The sequence below is a fragment of the Candoia aspera genome, chromosome 4 (assembly GCF_035149785.1).
Source record: "Candoia aspera isolate rCanAsp1 chromosome 4, rCanAsp1.hap2, whole genome shotgun sequence".
NCBI lineage: Eukaryota > Metazoa > Chordata > Lepidosauria > Squamata > Boidae > Candoia > Candoia aspera.
The window spans coordinates 70,385,803-70,411,876 of NC_086156.1; the positions used below are offsets into that span (position 1 = coordinate 70,385,803).

The following is a 26,074-nucleotide window of genomic DNA, read 5'->3' on the forward strand; positions in this document are numbered from 1 at the left end:
GTGCATAGTCAAACAAGAGATGTGACAAAGGCATTTGGAGATAATATAGGCATGTGAGAATCATGCCATACGCATATGCCCATCTTCCTTAACCTTGGCTGATAGACAAGCAGCAGGCTGACGTGAAAAGTGTCATGTTGTTTCACAATGTGCCAATTTTAATGAGCCCACGAGATGTGTCAAAAGTCATACCATCTTAGAGAACAACAGGAATCACATTACCCTCTAGACCTAAAGACTGATAAGTATGTTTATTGTTGAAGTTATTACCTGGTTTAATTTCGATGTCCTAATGATACTGCTTATCAGAATAACCATAAATATTCATATGCTTCTGTTCTACAACAGATTAAATATTGCCTTCCTTGCAGAGTGGTCATGTTTCCACCTTCTCAAGGAGTCATAATATTTCATATTTCACCTTGTGTTCAGCATACAAGGTTCAGATTGTCTAAAGATGATTAAAGTCCATTTCTTAGCTGTAATCCATATGTATATGAAACAAGCATAAATCACCTTGGACCCTGTGGCATAAGGCCCAAAGATGTGATATGTGTGGAATATTACTGCCTGTATTCTCCAACTTCCAGTCATCTACAGAAGGGGATTGATGAGTGAGCCAAGGCCAGATTCTGCTGCGAACTCTGTTATTGCAAACAATTCCTCTCTGCCTTGCTTGTCTTCTCCTGAAGTATTTTGTACCCTTGAGTTGTTTTTAAGGCTTACTGCAGATAACAGTTGCTTGTTAAAGTGGATATGAGATATTAAACAATGAGAGATATAGGAGACTTTGAATGTTTAGATAACAGAGACAGATCATTGGCAGGTTTGCTGTCTTGATTGTATATGAAAAAAAAGGTGGGATAAAAATCTAAAAAAAAAATTACCAGAGAACTCTATATTAATCATGTTTAATAGCATACATGAAAGGTTACTTAAGTTTAAATTTCATGGGTGAGGAAAGCATGCTCACAGACAGTTTTCGTTTGGTATTCCCTCCCATGCTACAGAGTATAGCCTATTCCAAAGGGAAGTCCTGGTCCATCAAGCCAACTTTCTCTGATTAAAGTTTGGCTGAGCAAAAACAGACATCCCAAAATTTTCCCCTAATTTTCAGTAACTAATTGGGAGGGCAGTTGCAAGATCTTTCTCAAAGGTAAAACTGTTCGACAGGTTAACAAAACAAAAGAGAAAGCAACCTCTTTTTTCCATTTCTGAAGTTAGGGTGCTTCCAGAAAGAGGATTCTTAGTGCTATCAGTTCAAAGACACTGGGCAGTAAGTTCAACATTTCCTCCTTCATTGGATTTTTCGCTAAATTGAAAAATAATGGAAGAACGTTGGGAAATGTCTAGAGTGATGTTTCTCAATCTCAGCAATTTTAAGATGTGTGGACTTCAACTCCCAGAATTCTGGGAGTTGCTGGCTGGGGAATTCTGGGAGTTGAAGTCCACACTTTTTAAAGTTGCTGAGGTTGAGAAACACTGGTCTAGAGGATCACAAATAGAGAATTATGCCAGATCTTCTATACAATTCTGTGGGTAGGAAGCATGATTATGCAATAAAAACCTCATTGGGAGGCCCCCTCAGTTTTAGCTGGTACTGTTATTCCCCACCCTGAGAACATTGTTTTTTGTTTTGTTTTTTCCAGGGCGTTTGGGTAGCACCATAAAAAATGACAACCACAATTTTGTCAGGCTTCACCTCGCCAGTACTGGAAGTAGAAGTCCCACAGGCAGTGATTTAAGGGTAAATACACTGAGAAGCTCTGCTTCTTGGAAGCATTAGGAAATCCTCTTAAGACAAAGTGTCACTCAACTGCCAAGAGTGAGATGCAAGCCATATTCACAGTAGTGGCAAGGTTTAATTTTCTCTTTCTGCCACTCACGCTGGGCAGGGGCAGGGGCTGACCTCTGTCCCTTGTTACTATAATGGGCCACTGCCCCCCAGCTGTTTGCTGACCTTGCCAGCCCACATCCTTACACTTGTTCCCAAATGCCCTGGAACGAGGGTACCTTAAAAGAAACTAGGGTGCACTGTAGAAATACAGAGGGGAAGATATTGTGCAGTGCACAATTAGCCTTTCTCATGCACATTTTGAATAATTTACCCATCAAAGCTTTTGTCCATTCTGCTCCTAATTATACTGGTATCTCTTTTTCCTTAAAGGCTAGTGAAATTTCCATTAGCCAGAAGCAAAGTCCTCTGAGTTAAAGAGAAACTCTTTTTGCTGTTGAGACGCTGTTAGCTCCTTCCTGTCATTCAGCCAGAAAGGGAAAGCAGCATTTATATGGTTATATAACTTAAAGAAATGTCCTGTGACAGCTCTGGCTTCCCCTCTTTATTCCCGTTTCCATGTCTCAGCCACCAAGGTTGAGCCACCCTTACATAATCCATTTTCTCCCTTTTTCTGCCTGACGAATTGCACAGGCAGCACACTGAACAGCAGTAGAGTGCACCAGAATGTGTTTTTAGTTACTGTCTCTCCAGCAGAGCAGTTATTTCCAGGGTGTCTGTGGAAGAGGGGCCAAAAAAGTCATGATGGCAACCATGACTGTGCAATCAAGCCCCACCCCTTTTGGGGAGCACATAAACAAGGGGTGGGACTTCAACTGTACAGTCACAACCACCACCCTGACTTTTTTGACCCCCCCCACCAGATACCCCTGGTTATTTCCAGCAGTAATTGATGAGAGGGATGCTGGGGAAAGATGTAATGGCATGTGGGAATGACTTTGGGAGATGGGGTGATGTGGGAAGAGATGCTGCCTAGAGAACAATCAGATAAGAGAGGGCTTAGCCTGCAGCAGCATAATGGACAGAGAAAGAGACTCAGCAAGGACCCCACTAACTTCTCAGGCTATAAAAGAGATGGCAGGAGATTTATACTATCAGACTTGCAAGATTCTGTTAATGTAGCTTAGAATTAGCTGATCTAGTCATGTTTCCATTCTGGTCTACCGGGGAAGGCTGACAAAAGGTCAGACCCACTCAGAGGGGGAAAAGCAGTAATATAAATATTCATTCATATATTTAAATTGCAGACTAAGTTTTTTTTTTTAATTTAGCATTTTGAATGAGGGTGGGCTGAAGTAAAAGAAGGTGGTAAGAATTATATGAGAGAGGAAATTAAATTGTAAGTTCACACAGGCAGGTTCTGCAAATGTTTATTAATCAACAACTCAGTTACATGAATATTGCACAGATGTATCACACAGAACACATTCAAAGATATCCTCCTTGTGATTACAGCATTGGTACATAAATTCACAGAGGTAATAACTGAAGCTCAGTAGTATATACAAAAGACCCCCCACACACAAAAAAAACAACCTCCAATTCAATTTTGCTAAAACCAGTGGTTGAAAATAAATGTATGTGTATGTAAACCTCCAACTGCTGTCCAGAGCAATGCTGGGGAAGTCTGAGCCCTTTCTTCTGCATCCATCTTTTCCCACTAGCCAGCCAACCAGAATATCTGGTTTTAGCACCAAACTACTAATCTCCCAGAAGATCAATAGTCCTATCAAATCTTCCCTCTATCCATTGCCTTTTCTTGCCCTCCTCCATTTTCTTAATATTCAAACTTATTTCCACTTCTTGGGGGGCGGGGAGGAAGTTTTATGGAGTTTTAATAAGTCTCTCAAAGATTAAAAACAGATACATCTGCACCATCTATAAATACATTTCCATCAACTACACAAACCTGGCATTTACTTCCTGATACATGATTACCCTGATGTTGGCAAGTTTTCTCAGAAGACTCATTATTACTACAGTGACGCTTACTTATGAATAAGGGTGCATTTATATTCATTCTAAGAATCAGCATTTGATGTCCCAAATATGTGTAAAGCACTTATTAAAACAAAAACAATGAAGGAGAAGTCTCCTTGGGGAATCTGTATATATGTCAATACAACACTTATTTCTGTGTTTCGTACCCTTACTGACTCATCAGATTGTGGCAGGATATACATTCCATCAGTCAATCACAAGACTTAAAGGTATTTTTTTAAAAGAGAGGTTCCAAAAATCCTCCTGCTCACATCCTAAAATGACATGTGGGTGATTATGTAATCTTGTAAATGCCAAGTACAGAAGTCAGGGCGTTTGCACGATTACAAACCTGCTAATTTAAGCACACCATTTGTGAAAAAAGTCTTACATTCTTTCCAGTAAAACTTTGTAGAGAGTCTGAGCCCAATCTGAGTGAAGTCTCCTTGGATGGAAGATAACCAGGGTTTATAGCAGCTGCAACCTTGGAGTCATCCCATGTAGTTAAGTGAATTTTTTTCCCCCTCTCCTTCTCTCTTTTCCAACTACCAGTCCATTTCTATAGCAAGTTGCATTTCAAAGCAGGTTGTTCAATGGGAAGGAAGTATGACCACTGACCAGAATATGTATGTCTGACATGAAAATATCAGTCTCCTGAAGATCAATTCTTCCACGTCAAAAATAGAGAAAACAACACCCCACCACCTACACAAAATATCCTGGCTGACCAGGATGTTCTGCACAAGTGAGTTGTCTGATCTGTCTTGCAGCTCAAGCCAAAATTGATATAGAGGCCAGTGCTCAGCAAGGGCAAAAGGGAATGTGCCTACGGCAGACTTACCCAGCCACTGGGAGCTGGGTAGATGGTAGCCTCTGACCATATCATGTGAAGCATTGTAGATTGTCCATATGGCAGGATTTGTGTCAGTAGAAGAGGGAAAACACAATTTTAAACAGAGAAACAACTAAAGATGATTTTGAGTTGCCTCCTCATTAGGCTGACAATGAGATAGAGAAACACCATGAGGGCATGTCCCTTAAATGGTTCTTGTGGCATCTTGATGCCACAACAAACAGGACATGATGATGAGGTGAGAGAGAGAGAGAGAGAGAGAGAGAGAGGGAGAGAAGAGTTTGAAGCACCTGTCATGCTCTATCCTAAAAAAAGTTTTGATGAGGCAAAGCTCCAAATCCACAAACCTGAGACCTGCAGGACATGCTGTGCCAGGGCAATTGTTCAGCGTGCCCAGGGACCAAACACCTGAGTCTAACCTAGTGGTGGATATCTTGAGCTACAGATTTTCAAAAAGTCAGACATCTATTAGGCAGGGAGGTAAAGAGATACAAAAAAAAAAAAGCCTCTTAACTCTAACATGCCACTGCCTGGTGATTATCTGGATTTTTGCATCCCAGATCTGGTAGCTTTAGCCAAACACCTAGAGAACACAGGTAGCTCAGACTCCAGAGCCAAAAAGCCTAGATATACAAGAGTGTTTGGGGGCATGGAAAACCTCCTTAAGATGAATGTATCTGCTCAGAAGCAAGTCTTTGTTCCTGAGTAGCCCCTTTGACAAGTATGAGAAGGTTCCACGGGCAGAGGAATAAATTTATTTATTTATTTATCTATTTACCAAATTTTTATTAAATTAATTATTTAATTTAACAATTTAATTAATTAATCAAGCAATTAATTTTATTAAATTTTTATCACCACCCATCTCTGGGCGATGATAAAAATAAATAAATAAATAAATAACCGCTGGGCAATTTATAAATACCTTCATTTGGAAACAAACCAGCTTTATTGTATGGGTGTACATTATTAATCATATTCTAAATCTAGTGTGATTTGGGATGAAATTTTTACAGGAAATTGTGCACATGGAATCAAAATTTATCACCATCTAGATTTTGATGTTTAGAAAACATCAAAAGTTGGTCCTTTGACCCTTATCCTACTGCTTGCAAAAATCTTTCTCAATACAATAGCTTTATTTTTCCACACACAAAATTATGTGCTACTACCCTATGCATAATTTACCCTAGAGTAAATTTCATTGAGGAGAAGAAATGTATATGTTTGTACTGTAAATGTAAAACCACAAGGTCTCTGATGCATTTAGCTCCACAGTTCGTTTTTAATTTCAAAACATTTTAAAAAATAGGTAATTATTAATTTTAAGTGCTTTCCTAACTCACCTTTCCTCAATCTGTTGTCTTTAGATATTTCAAAAGTTCCAGAATCCCCAAGCAGTATGACCAAAGGGTGATCTAGAACTTGCTTCAGAAGATGCCACCAGATTTGAGAACTCAAAACTGATTTTTGTGAACCTTCCCTGACATCTAGTGGCCAAATACAGTGTCATGAAAGCTGACAAAAGAGACTGGAGGAGAATATTCTGCATCTCCATGCCTAAATTCATAGCTATTTTTCTCCTGCTACGGGATCTGCTATTGGTAATTTTATAGTGAACCAAGCTCTAAATCTTGCATCATGAGATCCCCATTCCAAATTAATATTTTCTATAGATCTTGCAGAGAATGTGGAACCCCAATGTCCTGTGAAATGATGCTTCCAGAACTGAAAGAATCCTGGAGAAGATGCCCCATGGGGCTTTCCCACATGCATTCTAAGTGGTTGGTCTCTTTTTTTCTTCCCTACTTCCCCTTTTCCCAGAAGATAACAGAGAGAAAGAGCCAACCAAGCAGCCAGTGAGAAACCATTTGGGCTGCTGGATTTGAAGGTCATCTAAATTATGGGACCCTAGACCTGTGCCCAGTATCCTAGTCCTGTTGGCACCAGTGGATATATCTGTCTATGTGGATTCACCAAAATTCATTTTATGGAAATTTTGGTTTCAGTGTGATAAGCTTGAGCTGCAGCTGTTTTCAACAAACTGACTGCATGCCACCCTGCACTAGCAACTCTCAGGACCCTAGCTGGTGAGATGGAGCTTTTGACTTTATGTACCTAATACTTAAAGATTAGACTTTTCTCCCAAATGGATTAATTTCAACCTTTTAAAAAATACTAATTGCCAGTGTGGGCCCCCAACAGAGTCAAAATCCTCCCTATCCATTACAGTACTGATTCAGACTGAGGAACACACAGTGGTAATTTGTTGTTGTTGTTTTAAAAAACTCTTTACAACCTATGTCAAAAAACAAATACAAGGAAACTGTAGTTTGGCTCATACAACAGAAAGCAACACTGTTGTTGAAAAACATCAAATGGAGCGCTAAAGCACTGAGACAGACAAGGTAAACAAATGTCTTTCCAGATGATAAAATGAGTCTGTCTAAAATAACAGCATGCCAAACAGTAGCAGTTTGCCTGGCATACCATCATCACTCACTGAATGTCTACGTCCCTTATTTTTAGGGGACTTTTGGGGAAGAAATGGGGAACTGAAGAGGGTGAATATACGGAGAAGGACAATAGGCTTGCATCTACCCCACAGACAGAGTGGTGGCAAGCTGTGGAGGAGAAAGTTGCAGGGGGCATCTCTTGGTGGGCCATATAAGAAGATCAGGGAATGGAGGGGAATACAGTCTAGTAGGCAGCCCAGGTACTCCGAGAGGGATTGGTGTTTGATGTGGTGTGCAGGGCTTTCTAACTTGTTCTCCTTGGTGAAATTGTATTTTGGAACGTCCTCATATTTGCAGCTGCATTTTCATCCTTGGAAGGAAGATCTAACAGGATCCTGGGAGCCCAGCCCCGGTGTATTTATGGAGCATCCGTGTGAAACAGTTGATTCATGTGGTTTACAAGTTTACATGTTTACATATTTAAATATGAAACGGTTGGTTTACATGTAGCACTGTAAATTATACCGGGCCCCTAGAATCAGATTTATCTGTTCAATGCTGCAGGGGCATAGCCAGGCCTCACATAGTAAAATTACTTGCTTTTTTCCTGGCAGAGTCTAGTATTGATGTAACACAGTGAGCTGCTTTATAGGCTGTGGCGGCAAGGAAACTAAGAATCACAGAATGCGCATCTAGGGCAGTAAATTGTACAGCAGCTGAGGTGGCTTCTGATAGGTTGGGGAGTGAACATGGAGACACCATGGAAATACCCACAGTCAACCGTTGTAACAGATATTTGACTCTCCAGTTATATCTCCTCCAAGTTCTAAAGGACATTTGCAGCCGTTCCTGATGCCAGTGGGGAAAATGATGGTTTCTCACCTGCTGATGGAAAGAGGAGACTGTGCTTATATAACCTGGTGTTTGTTTGGCAGGAGCTGGGACTGGGATGGGGAAAGAATAGAATGTTTGGGTTCTTTCCTAAATATTTTTACCACTTCCCATTGTAGCAATTGTTGTGATTTAGGCGATCCCATACAAGGAGGTAATTAGTTTTACAGGCAGAAATGCATTTTTTAAAAGAAAAAGTCAATTTATTCAATTAGGAAAAAATTATGCTTAATAATGAATTTGAAATATACAGGTTAAAATTCTATTATTTAATAATTATTTATCTATTTTTCTGGCCTTGTCCCTCTTTGTGCGGAACTCCAGCCTGCTGCCCAAGGGCTAAAGTGGTATACTTTAGTTTGGCTATCCTGCCTGTGGCCTAGTGTGTGGGTGTACACGTGGGTGTTGCAAGGACAGCTCCTCAGAGAGCCTGGGAAAATAGACCAAATCATCATTTTTGGATGTGGGGAGCTTGTAATATCCTTTCCCGCTCTGTGGCACATGCACACATTTTACAAGGCTTATGTTTTTATTCATTCTTGTTTTCACTAATGCTACCACATGAAATGTTATGACGTCCCAGTAAAATGTCTTGGAGTTGCTATTCTCAAAATTACACTAGTGACAAAACGTAAATTTCTGATCTTTGAATACATTTGTTATGTAAACCTTTCACTTAATGAAAAGTCATCTAGTGAGAATGAATTAATATTTTTACAAATATTTATATGAATGGTTATGCACATTCCTCTTAATATTTGTTCAAAACTGCATAATAATTCAGAAACAATTTTCTTGAGTAAACTATTTGAATGAATGAACAAATACGTTATCGCAGCTTTAGACAAGAGTACTAACTATAAATAAAAATTAGTATATAAAATACAGCTCAGTGGATACATTTATAGCAGTGAAATAAATGGCTATGCTTAGATTAAAAAAAAATACTTAACTCAAAATTCACACAACTAATTCAAATCAGTCCTGTAGAGGTTTCAAGAGTGTGATGAGTCCTTGTAGCTGTAAAACAAAATTCTGCAACCATATATGTAACTTTAACGTCTCTGACTGCTGTTAGATACAGAATATACATTTCTGGGTGGCGTGGGAAACGTTTTAGCAAAAGCTGAATTAGCCTTTTTGGGACTCAAAAAGAACATGTACAATTGCCGCAGTCTCCCCTGATGTGCATGGACACATCCTCAGGGGCCCAGAATGTTATTGTATCTGCCCTCTAAAACGGCTGAGGAGAGAGCAGTAAAGTGAGTGTTAGAATGAACTTCAGCTTAGATCATTTTGTAACACTGAATCCATTCTGCTGTTTGATTATGTATTTTGCATTTTCGAGTATATGATAATAGATGCCGGGACAAGAGGAAATTTGCTCGTGATGCACTTCTACCACTATAAATGCCCAGTGATGTTAATGACAGCAGCCCAGTTGATCCTAGTTAAGCCTTATCAAAGCAAACAAAATAACTAGCCAAACTTTGGATCTGACTCTCAGAAACTGGCTTCTAGTTTCAGAGTCACATTAGAGATAATCTAGGGGTCAAAAAGAAACTGATGGTACTTTTTCAAGGACCCTGAAATCGGAATAAAGCTTAGTTGCATCCTATACAGCATAGTAATGGTATGACAGATTCTGCCACAAATAAGTTGATGGCAGCTGGAACAAAATTCCCTCCCTGCAACCTGTGAAAGCATAAAATTGTGAGGTCCTTTTGGGGCATAGTTAATGTGCAGTTATCCTTCTAGAAAAACAAATTGCTGCCTATTTGAAGCCTTTTGTCTGCTCTAATGTATGGTGATCCATATGTCACCTGCAAATCTTGGTGTGGTTGGAAAAGATCATGACTTTAGTTTTCTGACGGCAGCTAGCAGCTTTAAAGCCAACCCTTAAATGCTCCCTTATGGCCAGTCTGGCCATTCTACAGTGTCCCTAGCATAAAGCAACAAAGGTATCCATTTACCCACAGGTTTCAGGGCATATAGATCTACTTCCTGCATGCAATTAATACAGGAATTTGTATTTTAAAACATTTAAATGGGTCCCCAATGCCGCCTTGTTTTACCTCCCTTAGCCATTATAATTTGGTTTTAGGGAGCTGCTCAGCATCTTCCTCTAAATGCTGTGTTGTTGTAAAGTTTATATTCCAGTGGCAACCACTCTTTAGCAGTAGTAGGGTTCTAAAGTATTCCCCATTCTAGAGATCGGATCAAAGGCTGCCCTAAAATTCACAAATGCCATAAATAATTGAACATTTGAGCTGCACGTGTATTTTTCAGGTAGATGCTGTGATCAAGAAACAATCTGTAGTGAATCTTCTTTCTGTAAATCAGGCCTGTTCATCCTTGAATATGTTCTGTTGGTTAAGCCAGTGATAAAGCTTCCATCACTGATGTTTGGCATGTAGTTTACTAATTATATTTAATAGACTTAGAAGTCTGTATTTGGGAGGAGTGTTTTTGTTGCCTTTTTTGAAAATAGGGACAACAATAGCAACCTCTCAGTCATCTGAGAAGTGTGCTGAGTTGTTTATATAAGTAAACAATGATGCCAAGAAGGAAGCCCCCTGATCTGCATTAGTCTGTATTGACTCTACTGAAATAATCACCAGGAACTTCCTTGCTTTAACTACTGCATCTTGATGACTGATACTGGATGTCACCATTGTAAATGATTAGCCAATAAATCTAATGGAGGATAATTTGTATTAGGTTCTCCACACATATTCCATAAGCCAGCCAGGATATATCTAAATTGGGATGTCCCACAGTAATTCACCAGAAGGATGAAGGGCCTTAGATTTTAATGGCTGCAGTCAGCTGTTGCCAGGTTAATGCCATTCCTTTTCTTCTTTTTAACTTTTTTTTAAACTAACAAAGTACATTGTGTGCACTTAGGAGAACAGCACTGCAAAGCTCTGAGTTTTTTTGCTGAAGAAAATGATAAAATGATTTATTATTTATTATAAGAGTTTTTGGGCTATTTCAATCAGCTGGATTTCAGTAGACCCACTCCATTTCTTTTGGAAGTTCTCTTCTTCCTTAGAATGTTAAATTAGATTCTGTACTTGAAGAGCCCATAAATCACATGCCCAAAGCAAGCTGCTGCTTTAGCATGCATGGATATGCTCTTCACTCTTGATTAAAACCTTGTTGTTTGTTGGGTACATGTGAAGACCACTTAACCCATCCAAAGAGCTTGCTTGCTGACGTGGCAAAGAAATTCTCTATTGATAGTTTCTCAAAAGCACTTTATGTGGTAGGTATCTCCCATTTAGATATACATCTCTAAAAATAGGCAAACACCTCTCCAGAAACAGAAGAAATTATTTCCAAAGACTGAGGAAAAATAACTTCTAATCAAATTCCTGTGTAAGGTGATGGAAATTTGCTTGCCTCCATTTTGAGCAATCCACCAGCCCTATTTCTACAAATACATATGTAATAATTGCTGATGCAACTGGAAGAATCAGCATTGGCTTGAAGTATAATGCACATTAGAAGGAAGCCACATTACTTTTTCTGTGTTGAAATTACTCCTACTCTGTGTTCAAAGTAATTTGTATCAACGGTCTATCTCCTAGCAGTTTTTAGTCACCATTATAGGAAAGCATTTAGTCACCTTAAATTGGAAAGCAACTGGAAGAAAATGAGACTGTTTCACTACAGAGTAATAAGGGACTTCAAAAAAAGCCCAACTCACCACTACATGGCTGCATTGTGGACTGGCTGGACTTTGTGGACTGTCTTCAATGGCTACCTCAGCAAAATATTATTGTGATATTCTAGCCTTGATATTATTGGTGCATAAGTCACCAAAGCCAGGTCTTTTTCCTCCAGGTTTTATGTTTTTTACACCTGTTTTATCAGCCAAAATTGATAAAATATCCTTCTTAATACTGAAGCTATTTGACTATCTAACACCATTAGGAAAATTCTCTAACCACAAACCGGTTCCTAAAGTTCAGCCTCTGGAATCAGCAACGTTGTCGATTTATTGTCTCACATTCAGTTCCTTACATCTCAGAAACCCCCAGAAACTTTGGAAGCATCCAACTCCATGCTTGCAGGAATTGATATTATCAGTATTTATTTTATTTATTTTATATCCCGCCTTTATTATTTTTATAAATAACTCAAGGCAGCGACCGTACCTAATACTCCTTCCTCCTCCTATTTCCCCCACAATAGGAACACCTGTGAGGTGTGTTGGGCTGAGAGAGAGGGACTGGCCCAAGGTCACCCAGCCGGCTTTCATGCCTGAGGCGGGACTAGAACTCTCAGTCTCTTAGTTTCTAGCCCGTTGCCTTAACCACTAGACCAAACTGGCTGATATCCTGATAAAAGCTCCAAATGATCCTTCCCAGCAATTTTATGTAGATGTTAAATAATACAGGAAACAAGATGAAACCCCATGAGACCTTCCAGGGTCATTCCTAAGGGATCGGTCATATTGGCCTTCCAATACCACTTTCTAGTAGCACACTGAGAAATAGAACTAGTGCAAAGAGACACTGTAAAGGAAGAGATGACCTTGGGGTAGAGAAACCACTAAGGGAGGTAAAATCATAACTTAGTCCTAGGATTGTGAAAAGCATGAAAACAAAATTCAAAATAACACTGTGTTGATTCTTGTTAGTATAAGGGTGAGGGGGAGAGAAACTCTGACAGGCTCTGTAGACACTATATTCAATATTACTGCTATTCTATAGCAATAAAGTAGCATTCCTGGAATCCTTGTGGTATCTAACTCAAAGGGCTGATAAGCATCTCCACCCCCCAGCTTCCCAAAATGCCAGAAAAAAATACCATATCAATGGTACTGAAAACTGCTGCAAGGCACAGAAATATTACTAGGATCACACTTCCTCTTTCCAATAAAGCTCATGCATTCAGGATGCCTCCATGCCAAATGCATGTCTAAGCCCAGATCAGAAAGAATCAGTACTATATAATCTAGGGTTTCTCAACCAGTGTTCTGTGGAATCCTGGGGTTCTGCCAGAGGTCACTAGGGATTCCCTGGGAGATCACGATTTATTCAAAAATATTTCAAATTTGGGCAAGTTCACATTAAAGAAGTGAGTTTCATTCTTTATTTTTAGTTTAAGAACACTGTTAATGCTTATACAGTATACAGGCCTACACTTGAAACAAATATAATTTCGTAACTTGTGGCCTATATTTGAGCCTGAATGTGCAGGGATTCTGAGGCCTGAAAAATATTTCAAGGGTTCCTCTAGGGTCAAGAAGTTGAGAAAGGCTCGTTATAATCCATTTCATCAAAGACCTTAAACTGCTGCACCTGTCCTATCTTGGAGAGAAGAACCACACTGAGACAATTGGTTGAGTCTCTAGTGTTTATTGTTCTACTCTACTAGACAGAAAATCCTGCTAAACAGAAAGGCAGTGGGAAAACCCTCACAGAAAAATCCAGAAATCTAAGGGGGGTCTGCTCTGCGTTTCTTTGATGGGAGATTCAAAATTTCTAAACCACGCATGCATTTCTCCCCCTGAAGAGGGCCCCACTCCTGCTCACCAGCAGCGCTCATGACATCACCACCACCTTCTCTCCCACTTTTGCTAAATGGAAAATATTGGACACTGACCAATAATTGTTAAAAAGTGGCCATGACAAGGATGGCTGCTTAAGCAGTGATCTCTTACCGCCTTCTTTAAGGAAGTAGTTCCATCTGCAAGAGAGAAATATTAATGATCAGAGTGATAATGGGCAAAATTGTGTCCTTAGAATCCTTATAAGTCAGGCTGGGAAACAATCTAAACATGCAAATTGTGGCACAAAATGATTCAAGAACCTTGTCCACTTTCTTGGGAGACAAACAATAAAGTGATTCAGACAGATATTAGCAGATAGTGCAGTGAACTTTCCAGATAAGTCATTGCCCAAAGTGACATCAAGCTCAGCCCAAACTGGGAAAATCTGGTCACAAAAAACTGACCAAATTGCCCTCGATGAATCTCAGACAGTATTAAGAAATTATCCAGCACCTTGAGAGGTTTAGTTATCTATCATCTCTGAAGAGCCCTTGTTACACACACGCTCCCAGGTTCAGCTTATAATTAGGGACACACACACATCACTTCCAACTGAACACTGACGCACAACAGGTTCTTTGAAATACACGTGAATTTAAAGTAACAGCAAAACTTTACTGGTTGCAAGGTACATTTGCTCTTTCTCACATGCACACACAAACGCTCATCCACACTTACTTTCCAAACTAGGCTTCCAGGCACTAGCTAGAGGGATGGAAGCCACCAAGTCTGGATCCAAAGAAGACTCAAGGGGTGGGCTCTGGGAACCCTTTTAGCCCCTAAAGTCCTTGCTTTGTTGATGGGATTGGGGTGGGGGGTCTCCATTTGCTCAGGCCCATTTGCTCTCAGGCCCAATTTCCTTTGTTGCTCAGGTGACATTCTTTTCCTTAATGACTTGCTTCCTTCTTGTCTACCCTCCCCTCAAAGGGACCTTTTAGACAAGATTCCTCTCTGCTTACATGCCTGTTTCATCTTTATTTTATGGCAGCTTCAGCCTAGTCTCACACCATCTTGGGCAGTACTTTGCAGATGCAGTGAGGAGGAAAATACATTGCTTTTTCTCCTTCCCGACTGGTGCAGCTTAGGCCTTGCACATAGTCTCTATTATGTTATTGACAAAGATGAATCAAATAAAATTGAATGGCTGAATGGCCATTGCCTCCACTAAAATCTATCCAATAACTTAAACTTAACACTCAGTACTTTGTGTATATGGAAAAATAGATTTAGGAGTACTACTTGTGCTATTAAGAATCTCCACTTCCTCTCTTAACAGAGATTTACTGAAACCCCTCTACAGAAATTCTGGAAAAAAAAGAGGTAATCCAGAATCTCCTTATGGTACTTTTAAAAATCAGCAGTTCAAATTTAGAAATTCAGAAACTGTGTTCGTATGACAGAGTATGGCAGAAAATTCACTTATCAGAGAAAGGAGTCATGCATGCCTAGGAAACCACCACCTATGATTTTAAGCTTACCATGTGATCTGCGGGATACTTAGCACTACAACATCTATAAAGCATTCCTATGCTCTGAAGATTATTAATAGTTGTATTCATTACTGATGTAATCAAAAGATTGATTATAAGAATGCTTCCTAATTAATACTGAGGAAAGTCCCTTTAGGCAACACACTGATCTTTAAAAATAAACAGCAGATTGCTGTTTCTTAACTGTACTACTTGGGGAAATAAGCCAAGGGATGTGAGCAGGTGCATGATTGCAAACTGTCATACTTATTAAGTCAACTTATTGAACTGACTGACGCTGCATCAGCAATAATAATGGGATAATATCCTGTCCTGCATTTGGATAAAGCTGTTGCAAGGATTATTTAGCTAAGCCTCTGAGTAGTCGAAAATACTTTATTTAGTTATATTTATCTCAAATTTATACTACCGCCCATCTCCCCGCAAAGAGGGACTCTGAGCAGTTAAAATAAATGCTAGGTCCCATATTGCATATGAAAATATTCATTTTCTAGAGATTTCTTCATGAAGTTAAGATTTTCTTTCAAGTACCATATATCACATACCATTGAAACAGCTAACAAAATCAAAAGGAAAATAAAACAATTTATTTCTTGTATTGGCAATATCTTTTTTGTCTGGAAAATAAGTTTGACGTCAGTAAATAGTCGCTTTAAACTCTGGACTTTTCAGTTGCTTGCAGTTAAACTAATTTTCAAAGCACATCGAGAGCCTTTTGTACCTTAATCTAATAGTTGCTTGGGACTAACTTCAATACTGTAAATGGAAATGTCTTTCAATATTGCATTGTGTTTGATTACTATTTAGTTTTTGGTACTTTCATTCAGATGTCTGCACGCTTAGCCAAAACGTTTAGTACCCCTGGAGGTTAGATTTTATTGATTAGGGGCTATATAGGGATTAAAGAATGAATTCATATCAAATGTGGGTATGTCTGTTTCTGTGACTGAGTATGAAGAAACTTTCATATGATCGTATGAACATGTAAGATTCACAATTGACATGCTGAAATTCAATACTGTAGCAACGTGGCGTAGTTTTTGTTATGGAGACCTCAGCTCTTTGCTTTTGCTCTTGTAAAATGTTTGTGTGTCTGTGTGTGTGTGAGAGAGAGATTGCTGCTTGCTATTTATTTCCACCTCACCCCAGAATTATGCTTGTTTTTCATTCTTGCACCATTTCCATTATTAGCCAAATGTTTACCACTTTAAAAATAAAATAAAATCCTTTATGTATTATTTTATGATTAAACAGGTATACTAAGAGGCGTGTTCACATGGCTTTGTGTTTACAAATGGGCCAATAGAACAAAGCTCTGTAGTGACTGGACTGAAAATTCATTTGGAACACATCTGGAAGAGAACCAATCTGTTTTGCACTTTCCAAAATAATGCTCAAATTGGAACATTTGATGTAATGTCAAATTGGAACATTTGATGTAATGTGTCTCTTAATTTTTTTTTAAGTTTTCAACTTTAGAAAGGTACCAAAGTAGTATAGAATGTGTATGCATTTTTATGCAGATCCCCATTTCCCAAGGAAGTATAAATGAATGTGGAAATTGGACAGAATGGACTCTGAGTGACCCTGATAGGCTGTTGTTCCATGCCTAGTAGTGATTAATTGTGCAAAACAATTTTTAGTTAAGAACCAGTTATGCAGGAACTTGATATAATATCTATAAAATACTTGTAGCATATTTCCCATTGGATTAATCATTAAAATTAACTATACCCATTACAATTATGTACTTCAGAATTCAAGTCCCATTAAATAGAACCTTACTTATTTTTTTCCATCATGGCAGTGCTTCAGCTGTCTTTCAAAAACAGTGATAAATTTAGTGTTTTAATATATGCGAAAGAGACTAAACTATGTTGGATAAAGAGATGTCAGTAAAAAAGGCTGGAATTTCTTTGGACATGTTCTATTCTACACCCACTCCAATGGATGTAAAAGAATTAGATAAGAAATCCTGCCTTGACAAGCATTTCTTTGACCACCATTGAACCAATACTATAAAATAGGGCTTCTGGAACAAGAAATGTTGAAAACAAATGGAAGAGAGAGATACATTGCAAGAAGTACACATAAAGCATGATTTGTTAACAATTAAAGCATAAAAAGGTATAGGAAAATTAGTAGAGGAGTTGTACTTCGAAAACGTGTGCTTTTCCCACTCCATGAAGTGTGAGAATAGACATGTTGAACACAGTAGTCATCACCATTTCCAAGTGTTAACCATTTATAAATAAGTACATTTTTAATACATACAGTTCATTGTACAGGTTACAATCTGTATACATTAGGGAGGGGCTGAGGATAATGCATTCTTTTTGAACTTTTTCCACGTCTATCTCACAGCTCACATGTACAGACAATAGAACTCTGCTCAAGCAAATACAGGGAAGGGAAAGAAACACATTTCTTTCCTTTATACAGGGGTGGCCAAGAGTCTTAACCGATTGCAGGGATTTGTGCAGCTTCCCTACAATAAAAGATCACAACTGTGTGGTGATTCAATATATCAGTAAGAGAACAGAACATGCAATTGAATATTATACTGTACAGGGAAAATTCTTTACATCAGACTGATAGAAAAGGGTAAAAGGAAAAGGAGCTCAGTATCTTTCCAGCCAGATGGCAAACCAGAAAGTTTTAATAACAAAGGAATGTGTGTTGCTGTATAGAGGCAGACAAGGCAGGCAAAATGTTTCAATGCTCATGGGGAAGAAATTGTCATGAGAAACATATTTAACTGGTGATAAAAAAAAAAGGCAAAACATTCATTCCCTGAAAACATACCTTCTATCTATACATATTAATGCCTTGTACTCTGTAGAATGTTATTAGTAACAGTAAACAATGGTAGGAAAAGGTCTCAAGGTCTGGTACATGTTCAGGTGGGACAAAGTCAAACTGCCTCAGTTCTCTCATAATCTTTGTGATGGCAACAAGCAAAAAGCATCTTCCTTCTTTTTTACTTCCAAACAAGCAGAAAAGTGTAACAGCTCATTCCATTTTATTAAAAGCCTCTTGCATATGCACTTGTTCAAAATGCAGAAGCAGCCCTAGACAACAAGGTTGGTATTTCTCATTGGAAAGCAGTTGCAAGAGGAAAACCAAGGGATTGCAAGAGAAGAATTAAAGATATATATATATATTTATTTGTACCAAGGGTCCTAGTCTGAAATATCAATTTAATAATACTGTGTTGAGGTTCTGTAAGTTAATTCAGTTACCACTGCACAAAATAGCCTGCTATGAAATTTCAGCCCTTAATATGATTTTTCTTGTTAGGGGAGCAATAACAATCCAGCAATTATGTTCAAGTAATTAGGGAGGGGAGGGGCAGTTCAGCTTATCTACCCCTTTGTGCTTGTGCCTTAGGTTTGTCCTTCCCTTTTCACAGCAACCATAAATTCGGTGAAGGCATCTAACATGTCAAAAGAAGTATATTAGGTTTTGCCCCCTCTAAGCCCTTTTAAAAAAGCTGAACTCTTAATAGTTGAAGGTCCTGAACTCCCAGTGTTAAGTAGTGGGAGGTGGGGAGAGAGATGCAGCTTGCCATTCAAGAATTACAAGGGGCCACCTTAAGCAGAGGAGAAAAATTTCTAGGCACAGAGTGTTTTTTTTTTTTAATGTAAGGTGCAGAAAAGCTGGCACTTCGGTTTTTATTAGATGACTTTCTGTGGAGATCATGAATAACAACAACTTGTTAACTCCTGTCTATGGCCAAGTGAATGGCTTGAAATTTCAAAATGGATGCATTTTTGTTTCTTTTTTAGTCCATTCTGTAAAACTTGTAAAAATAAATATAATACATTCCCCCCTCTCCCCTAGTGATACTTTCTTTGTCACTGAAAAAGCAAAATAAAGCATATTTCCAGTTACTTGATATTTGTAAGTTTCTTAGAGAAACTCTTGTTCTGTAAGTAATCGAGCTATATGCCAAGCTAGCAGCTCTCTCCCCTGGAGCCAAGCCAAACTTGAAATAGATTAAGATTTCTAGATTATTCTTAGGACCTGATAGCAATTTTACTTGGAGCCAGCTTAACGAATTGTTTCAAATTCTTAGATGTCAGCATCACATTACTAAGTCTCCATAGTCCTCTAGAGAGCAGATTCAGGGGCCAAACAAGATCAAATGTGTGAATGCAATCAATGTGCCCATTTTGTTATATGACTAAGCAGTCACCACTGAAGACAGAGAGAGGAAGTAGCTTCCTCTTTCTGCCAGTTAACCTGTTTTTACATTTAAAAGGAAGCCTCCTTTGACAATTTTGGAGAGGTAATTTTAGGAAAGGGAGAAAGGGAGAAAGAATTCAACTTCGCTCCACATAGACCTTAGACTGCTTAGGTTTCATGTCTTTACTAGAATCAACTGGTACATCTTTGAGAGCCAGATGCACATAAGTTAGCATCTAGATTTTTGTTCAAGAAAATGACCAGTGAGCAAAAAAAACTTTTCTGCAAAGCCAGAGTAGCATTACATGGTGGATTTGGTAAAGCAAGCATACATTCACAGTAAAAGTCTTATAGGACTTGAGGCTGTGATTTATTTGGTGTGTCGATTTTATAGAAAATAGTACTGAAACTCCAACTTAGGCATGTGATGTGTACGCATGTAAATATAAAAGGGGTTGGTACAATACTCTTGCATGTCTTCCAACAAAAAAAGCAGTATGGCAGATCTCTGTGTTGCAGTATTAGCCACTCTCTCTTAACTTTCCTGAGTAGAAAAAACTCACTTGAAAGATATTTCAATTGAAAAAAGGACAATGAAATCAATTATTTTGTGCTGTATTATATCTCAAGGGAGGATATGATAAGCAATAAAGAACTAAACTGAGAGCAAATACAGAGGGAATTCCTCTCTGCCAAATCTTCAGAGAAATGTGTCTTTTATTTCAGGTGAGATGTGTTACTTGGTAACTAAAAGCAGCAACAATTAAGCCTCAGATGCACCTAAAGAGAATTGCTGGAAGAACACAGCATATTATTTCTCTTTGTACTAAAAATGATTTCAACTTTTGAGGCTTATATACAATGTCTAGTACTTGTGCTATATACTTTGAGTCATTGCTTCTTTTTTAAAAATATATACTGAATGACAAGAACTGTTTGACAATATCATTTATGTTTAAATAACCATTACTGATCATAGAAACAAAACCAACTATAAAGTGCACCCAATTAATAGAGAGCAGGTGGCAAATCCATCAGTGCAAGAATCCTGTGAAATCACAACACAGTACTGTTAAGAAGCGGGGGAGGAAAATTCTGCCTAGCAGCAGTAATTGATACCTCATTTTGGATGAACATGCCATTTCTTAGTAACACCTAAATGTAAACAGTTACAGTACAGTACAGGGAACCCCATGGCAGTGAAAATGGAGCCAGATTCAAAACTATTCATTAAGAAGATTAAAATCTTGAAACTATCAAGGCAGTTGCCATGATAGAAGCATTACGACTCAACCTTCCATATGACAGAGGTGGTTTATTAATTCTTTTTAACTTTACCAGGAAGGAGCGGGTAACCTAGTATCTCTGTGCACTTCAGCTGATCACTTGCACTGTGGTACAAGTGACTATATAAAGGCCCAAAATCAGAACAACAACTATTCTGACCCTCCTCTGCCTACTGTGACAAAACAGATTTTAGCTTTTCCAAGATATAACCAAGACAAGTGCAAAAATGTTTTAAAGAAATAAATCACTGACAAACGTATAGAAACATAACCTTGTTTGGTGCAAATTCCAGTTTTAAAGTGTTTAAAATTTAAAATAACCACTCTTCAAAAAGCAAGAAAAAAGTTTTACAAGACCCAGAATCTAAACCACCTAGGAGACAAAAGAAATGTGTGGAGAAAACAGCAGTGGCTTTATCTATTCTGATAATAAAAGGAAATATAGAGTTGCATCCTTGGGTTTATTTATGAAATTTCCCCTCCACTTCTCTCCTTCTCTCACACTCATGCACCACACATGCACATTCAAACACTAAAAGGAAAGAGAGAACACCAGTGTTGGTTTCAGTAAGTTAAACAAAACTGAAGCAAGCCCTCCAGCTCTTTGAAAAAAAGCACTAGCAAACATCTGAGCTTCTTTGACCCCAGCATGCTATAGCATGAATCAACCAGAACAGTATTTTCCTATTTTGCAAGCAAATTTTGTAACGTGACCAATCCAAGGTGGAAAAATATCTGCAAAAGAGTTATAAAGAACCAAAACCAAAGTAAAAGTAGCTCTTGGAAATGCTACATTTCACACTCAGAGAAATATGGCAACTTTTAATAATGAAACTAGAGAAAGCAGTCATTGAGATTGTTATATTGATCTCTTTGCCTCTCTGAGCTCTTTCAGGATCTTAAAATAGGAAATATCTGAAAACATTTCCAGATTAAAAAAAAATACTGACCTCATTTTCAAGGAGGAATCCTTAAAGATCAGTAAATATGTATTTCATCATGCTTTTCTATTTATATGAAGGAACTTCTGAATACAGCATGTTTTTTTTAAAAAAAAAATAGGTATCATAAAACACAGTGGAAGGTGTTCTGTGCCTTAGAACCATCAGTATAGTTTGACAAAAATAATGAAGACTAATGAGAGGGCCAAGATGCTAGCTGTTCACTTCTATGCAATCATGATATGAAGAACGTTTTTTTTTAAAATTAATTTTCAGAAATTGGTAAGCCAATTTATCCTCTGAATGATCAAAATGCAGAGAAGGCAAAATGTTATATATGGCCTGCTTTGTGTTTCTGCCCTGGGGATGACCTCTCCATACTAGTGATGGTTTCCTGATTCAGATATGCGTTCATAGAATATTCTTCCTTCCCTTGGTATGGGTCCTGGCTGTACCAAGTCAAACCTTTCTGAGCTAATTCAAAGTGCTTAATGAAAATAGTATGGACTGAGAATATTTGCATAAAGCATTTGCTACATTATCATTTTCTCTTGAGATCACTGGTTTCATTAGCTTGCAGGAATCATGAATCACTGTCTTTTGCATTTGGATTTGAAAAGTAGTCCAACTTCTAACACCAAATCATATTTCTTTCATCTCAATAGCAAATTAACCCAGATATTCCGAATTATATTATGCCAAAACTAGAGAAGAAAAGCAGAACAAAGTGCATCTGCAGGGAAGACTGCCCATCTGTAATCCAGGAAGCCTTGCTAGGAGAGTACCAGTGCTAAATCTAGGATTAAAACTACCATTCTGTTAGGTCCTCCTTCATAATTTAAAGCAGACTTTTCTAATTTTAGACACTCAGATACTAGTTTACAGCTCCAACATCCCCGAGAAACATAAGCAATGGTCAGAGATGATGTGAAGTATAATCCAATATCTGGAGGACCATGATTTAAAGCATTTGGTTAATTCCTATTTTTTAAAATGGATTTTACTGATATGTCTACAGTGTGATTTGTTCCATCAGGAAGACAAGTACACTAGAAAATGGACTGTAGGTCTAAGACACAGAATGAAATCACTACTGACTGTTGGGCTGAAAGGGAGAGAACTTTAATTTCTCCCTGAATATTGGTTCAAATGCCTTGGAAAAAATAACAATTTGCTTTTCAAAGCTACTGCCAACAGGGTAGCAGGAAAAGATGCTAAAGATAAATAATAATGTGACTTTAAAAAAGGGGCACCCCTATCATACCACAAAAAGCAGAATGGGCTTTATGCATAGCTCCTTGTTAATACTAAAAAACAAAGACCCCATTCGTGCAGATTAATAGCTCTTCGGACACAATGAAGAAATGTGGAAAGCCTACGCAGACCGAAGAGTGTAATTTCCCCCAAAAAAGGGGTCAGTACACAAAAACAGGTCAGACTGTGTTCAAATCAATTCAGTTTTGAAATCAAACTTTTCTTCAAAGAGCTGGTTACCTCCCTTGAGTGTATATAAAATTTGATTCAGTCCCCATACTGTACATTGAATTGCCTAATTGACAGCTGAAAATTGTATGGTGCTGGCTTTTTCTGAGGTCAGCTGTGTATAGAAAAGAATTTGGAGCATGTCTTGGACTGCCTCATCATCATACAGAAAACACAGGAAATCCCCTGGGTGGTAGTGTGCTAGTGAATAAAAACCTTAGAAAGGAAGAAAAAGAGCAACGTAAGATGTGAATTCAGCCAGGAAAAATGTGCTAAAAAATAAAAGGCTCTTACTCCAAGACATATCCATTTTAAACATTAGACTCCACAAATGGTCTCTTTGGTTTGATTGGGGATGTCTGCCCTTGCCTGGAGTCTCTGGAAAGTTGCCTATAGAGGTTGTCCTGATATGCCTGTGCAACAGGCAGTGTCCTGGCCACCTTAACATCAGGATATGAAGAAGTTTGGCTAACTCTTTCTAGAAGATCTCCTCTGGAGCCATTGGCCAAAATCCCATGTGGACTGTAATAGTCATCCTCCAGCAAGTGGCCATTCTGTGCATTGTTGGTTTTGTTATAAAAGGCAATGCTGCTGATTGAAGAAGGTGGGCTGAATGTTTCTGGCTGGGGAAGATTTCCAGGAGATGTAGGGCTTATAACGGTATCCACTGAAGACACAGCCCAGGTTCTGTTTTGTTGGTGTAGGTGAGGATACTGCTGAGTCCGGGCCGTTTTATCTATGATCCCCATGAAAGGTGTGGTCCTGGAGCGAGCAGGCTCACTGGGGTAACCACCCTGGGTTGGAGACACTGGGGAAAGCTCATCACATGATCTGTCATACGCTGGCTTAAGTGGAATCTCCATCTGCTGAACAGAAGCAGAAGGGCGGAATGGGGGATTCAAACTGGGAGTAGAGGAAATGCTATTGCTAGAAGGGGAAAATCTGAGACCGACACTTTGAGAATGAAGCAGAGGTCTTGGAGTTGGTGGGTGAGGCTTTATTTCATTGGAATTTACTGTAATGGGCCTTCGTATCAAATGGGAAATGTCAGGAGAACCAAGCTGACTAGAAGGTAGAGAGGAACGTTCCAAATCAAGCTTTGCATGACAGACTGGATAGTAGGAAGCTGACTGGCTCCGCCCAATCTGTGGGGTTTGACTATATCTCATCCCACCACGGTAAGCAGAGGAAGGTCTTTGTGGAAGATCCTCTTTAGTCAGCCCACCATGCTGACAGATTGCCCCTGCACTCAGACTGGCCTGAACATGCTGCACAGGTCGCCCATCCCCCACTATTCCCCCAATAGAGCTCTGATAAACCAGCCGATTTTGGCCAACAGCCATTTCTAGTGAAGACTGATACTTGCTGGCCACAGAATGGGATACTTGGCCATAAGTTCCCGTTGGGATCACAGTACTACAATGCACAGCTGAACTTGGCTGGTTGCTTCTGACAATCTGTGCCTTGGCAGGCTGCAACCTCAGTCCTTGCTGTGGAACTGCAACAGGTAGTGGAAGCATCTGGAAAGATCTCTGTGTCATTTTAGAAAGTGGAGACTTTGGCCGACTGGGAAGTTGACTGATGTTGGATTCTTGCTGGTATCGTACTGGTGAGCCGGACTGAGCTCTGTAGACACTCACACTATCTGCAGGAGGGCTAGCTCGATATTGAGGGCCTCTACGAAGGGGTGAAGGAGGAGGGCTTTGATAATCCTTCCCTTGGCTACCAACTGGAGGTGGACTAAAACGATAAGAGGAGGGTTGGTGAGCAGGAGATGTGTGAGGTGGACTAGGCCTATAATGAGAATTCTGGTGCGTTGGGGAAAGTGCTGGTGAGGTGGGCTGGTATCCTTGTCTTGTTGGTGATCCTACAGAACTATTTGACCTGAAGTCAAAGACCTGATGTGAACCAAGTGGTGAACTGGAGATGTAGGCAGAGTCCCGGTGGGCAGGGGAAGATGGTGGGCTTTGGATAATGGGCAATGTTTGGCTAGGTCGTGACTCTGTCTGCAAGCCAACAGAAATGTTTTCTACATCTTGCTCAAGATATTCTTCTTCCAAGATGTCTTGTACTGCATACAACTCTTCATGCTGTATTTCTGGTTCAGATGCTACAAGAGGTTGCTGCTGTAGTTGCACCTGCGTCTGTCTGCACTCTTCTTCCACCCGCATAAGGAGCCGCTGGATTTCACGGTTGTTCGGACAAAGTTTGATGGCCTCGTTCAAGTCCTCCAGTGCTGCTGAAAACTGCCTGTTTGATCCAAAAAAAGTGACAAAAAGAAAAAACAAAAAAATAAAATTTACTCTGGATCAGAATGGCTTTAATAAGATTTCTTATGCATAAAATTATAGCTAGTCATGAGGAGGAGGATTTCCAAATCTTATGAACCAGATTCTTCAGCCTTGTGTGTTTCTTCCATTTACCCAGGAGAAGAAACAGACAGTATTTCCAAGACTGCACTCTTGGAAATGAGGGAACAAAGACAATATATTGGGGTATTTCAGATTTGTAGAGCTCTGTTCCTCCACTATTTTAGGTCTGAGTTTATGGCAGTTTAAGGCTCCAGACAAGGGGCATGCTCTGGCCTGCCTTCAGCCAGTGGATTCTGCTCTGAGTATTGTTCTCTTGGAAATGAAGAGAACAACGAAACTCAAAAAAACTCACAGGCCTTTGCCTACCCTATGAGGAACAGAAGGGTGGGAAGTTTCAAGGGAGGTGGGTTGTCATTTACAGGGACACTGGTAGATTTTGAACAAAGTAGTAATCTAGTCATGTGTTTCTGATTGGTAGAGATTAATCTCTACACTCTTCATCCATTTTGCTTTCTTGCTTGGTTTTTAAAACACACAAATGTGTTTTAAAAGCACAAAAACAGTTGAACACCTAAAAGTTTGACCTATACTGATTGCTGATGCTGGGAGGCAAGGCAAAGGAAGACTTTTTTTATAGTAGACCCAAGAATCCAAATGTGGGGAAGTCCTAGAAATTAACCTGGTTAACTGTTTGAACAACATATTGCCAACTGTGGAAAATCAAATAAAACAGCATAAATGTGGGAAAGTATAACATTGACTTGTGGTTTAGCTCAATTAGTAGAATTCTGCCTCTGGAATGAAATTTAATCACAACAAGGAGAGACCCAGAGAAGG

At 39.1% G+C, this 26,074-nt stretch overlaps 1 protein-coding gene across 1 annotated transcript in view; it reads right to left on the reverse strand.

The window, feature by feature from the left end:
- Positions 1-17,255: 17,255 nt before the first annotated feature.
- TANC2 (tetratricopeptide repeat, ankyrin repeat and coiled-coil containing 2) overlaps positions 17,256-26,074 on the reverse strand; it is a 405,421-nt gene continuing 396,602 nt past the window's right edge. Inside the window, exon 28 of the mRNA XM_063300427.1 lies at positions 17,256-25,175. Coding sequence (XP_063156497.1) covers positions 23,237-25,175 — 1,939 coding nt within the window. The 3' untranslated portion in view covers positions 17,256-23,236. The remainder of the gene's footprint in view (positions 25,176-26,074) is intronic.